Below are 2,998 nucleotides of genomic sequence, written 5' to 3' on the forward strand. Positions count from 1 at the left end.
AGGCGTGAGCCACCGCGCCAGGCCCAAAATTCTTAACAGAGTCTATAATGTCCCCCTATCTCACTATTCTGTGACCATTCACCTCTCCTACACTTTGACCAATTACACAAGACTTCCAGTTCTTTGAACATTCCTTGCTCTTTTCCTTGTTGTTGCTCTTACTTTCTTCTGGAACATTCTTCCCCATTCCACACTCTTCTAACATTTCACCCATTTTACCCTTACTCACCAGGAACAGCTCCACCGTCACTCCCCCAGCAAAGTTGTACTGTTCTTCTGTTCATTATCGTCACTAGATTGTAGCTTATATAAAAGCAAGAAATGTATCTGGTTTTGCTCACTTTTATTTCTAGGTCTTAGCACTTGCTTGATATGTAGACAATGTTTCATAGATATTTGATTACTACACATGGAAAAAATAAAGTGGAACGTGAATTCTAACTGAATAACACATTCTGATGCTGTTCAGCTAATGGTTGAATTCACTGAATAGGTTTGAAATCAAGTCTATATTCCTATGATATTTATTTTCACCAAAGATACGAACACACCCTCCATAACAATCTGTTTATCTTCAGAGACTCTTAGCTCTGTTACATTAGGGTAGTAATTCCCAGTAACAATCTTAGCCTAGATTAATTAAGAATGTAGGTTAATATAGTAGCTGATTTGTGAAATTTTGAAAATAAATAAAATTTGATTCCATAGCAACATTCAAAAGAAATCATCACCTTAATATAAGCCATGGCAATCTGCTAACACCAACCAAAATTTATCTCTGGTTAAGATTTTTATCTTTCACAAACTAATTTAACCACTAAATAAATGTATCTCTTCTGGCTTATTCACAGCTCACTCTTTCACTTAAAGGGAGGAATCAAATTATCTCAGACTCATTTACCACAATAATGTTCATTGAGGTATCCTTTATAGGATAGATCGAAGGCTTTTCATTTATTCTTCCAATAAACCTAACTTCTAGGTAGCATTTAATTTCCTGTTAGATTAAACTTCAGTCTACCTCTTACCTAACTTGTTCCTCTATGTTTGGCTCTCTTTTACAATTAGTATAGTACCTATAGTTAATAACTAAAATATTTGTGTACAGCAGAACTATGTTGTCTCTGACCAGAAGATTTTTCTGGAGGAGTCATTTTTTCCACCAAGTATTTTAAAAGTAAAAAAAAAAGAAAAAAAAATGCATTTTTTTTTCTTTTTTTTTTTTTAGGGGAAGGTAGTTTTTCCTTTCAAATGTGTTTTAAGCATTAATGATGTTGTACTATGTTATTCATTGAGCCTTCCTTTGAGATTCTGACCTTGGGGTAAAGTTAAAATGCATCCATGAAAATAAAGAATCCTTATTCTTCATGTAAGTGAAAGATTATAATTAAATGTGAATGTGCTACATAATGTTTTAACCAAAATGAATCTTTGTGAACACATATTGGATTAGATTTTAAGTGCATACTTTGTATTTTTTTAATTGAGTCCATTAGAAACACAACTATCATTTATTTCAAGGACCTGTAAGGAGACTAGCAAAATACTTTTTATCTGGCCAGTGAATACATGCTACTTAAAAACTGAGAGAGTTACAGAGTAAAGACAGTAAAGACACAGCAGTGAGTTAATCATCAAAAAGCTGGTGAACATATATAGGTGAGAAAATGTAGCTCAACTTCCCACAGCAAACAAAGATGAAACAACTATCTCCTATTGCATAAATATAGCAAATAAATGACATTAAATATAGTAAATATGGGAAAAAAACTTTGAAGTGACCATAAACTTCAAATACCATAGGAGATCACAATAAATCTACTTGAAAACAAAATAGCTCAGAAGTTTATGACTCCCTTATCAAACGAGCTATACCAATACACAGTTTCATTATAACAACATACGACATGTATACAGATTCAACTTAAATAGGATCTTTATGCAACCTAGTTAAAGCTCTTTATTCTTTGTGCCTTTGTAAAAATTGTTATAAATATTCAGGAAGCTACATTGTTATTTAAAGGAAAAGGATAACAGCTAGTGCTTTGCCTTCTCAAAAGCATCTATATCAACAGTTTTGTTTTAAAATTATTGTTTCATTGTCTGTCATCTCTCTAGGTAGCTATAGCTCCACATTATTAAGTTGCCTGATACTTATTTAAAAGAGGCTTAGCTAAGTATATATTAATGTTAAAAAAGACTCAGGGTTTTATTTGGCTACATGAAAAGTGTGAATGACCATTTATTGAGGATCCTATCATTTAAACATTTTCATTAAGTGGGAGGGAAGATTCAGTGATTTTGTTGAGGTCTGGGTTTCTAAATGTCTCTTTTTTTGGTACCTGAGTTCAAATATAAGATTGGCATTCATAGCAGAAATTAACTAGACTGCAAGGTTTTAAAAGAGTTTTAGCAAATGGCAATATAAGAAGAGGGTCAGGCTAAAAGTGGGCAGGAATTACATATCCTTTGTGAAAAATAATTTTCTAAATTGCAACCAGAAAAATCCCTAGAATTTGCTGAAAATTATACTGCCTAGAGAAGAAAAAAATGTGAAAATATTGACATAAAATGTTCAAAGATTAATTTTTATTGATTTATGTCAATTTTAATTACCATTACAACAGTATATAATGATCCGTATTAAATTAAATATAATGGATGAAAATTAAACTGTGTATTTCAGGCTGATTCAAGAAGAAAAAGAATCTACAGAGTTGCGTGCTGAGGAAATTGAGAATAGAGTGGCTAGTGTGAGCTTGGAAGGCCTGAATTTGGCGAGGGTCCACCCAGGTACCTCCATCACTGCCTCTGTTACAGCTTCATCACTGGCCAGTTCATCTCCCCCCAGTGGACACTCAACGCCAAAGCTCACCCCGCGAAGCCCTGCCCGGGAAATGGATCGGATGGGAGTCATGACGCTGGTATGGTGATGTGTCCAAAGAATCTTTGCCCTGTTAAGGTTAATGATACGTTAGCTAAACGCTTTGGGTGTTTG

At 33.8% G+C, this 2,998-nt stretch overlaps 1 protein-coding gene across 1 annotated transcript in view; it reads left to right on the plus strand.

Annotated features, from left to right (window-relative positions):
• Window positions 1-2,998, plus strand: part of PPFIA2 (protein tyrosine phosphatase, receptor type, f polypeptide (PTPRF), interacting protein (liprin), alpha 2) — a 160,151-nt gene that overhangs the window by 40,003 nt on the left and 117,150 nt on the right. The window contains 1 exon segment of the mRNA XM_012658160.1: window positions 2,687-2,924. Within this exon segment, the coding sequence (XP_012513614.1) occupies window positions 2,687-2,924 (238 nt within the window).

This window comes from Propithecus coquereli, unplaced genomic scaffold, assembly GCF_000956105.1.
Source record: "Propithecus coquereli isolate 6110/MARCELLA unplaced genomic scaffold, Pcoq_1.0 Scaffold576, whole genome shotgun sequence".
Lineage (NCBI taxonomy): Eukaryota > Metazoa > Chordata > Mammalia > Primates > Indriidae > Propithecus > Propithecus coquereli.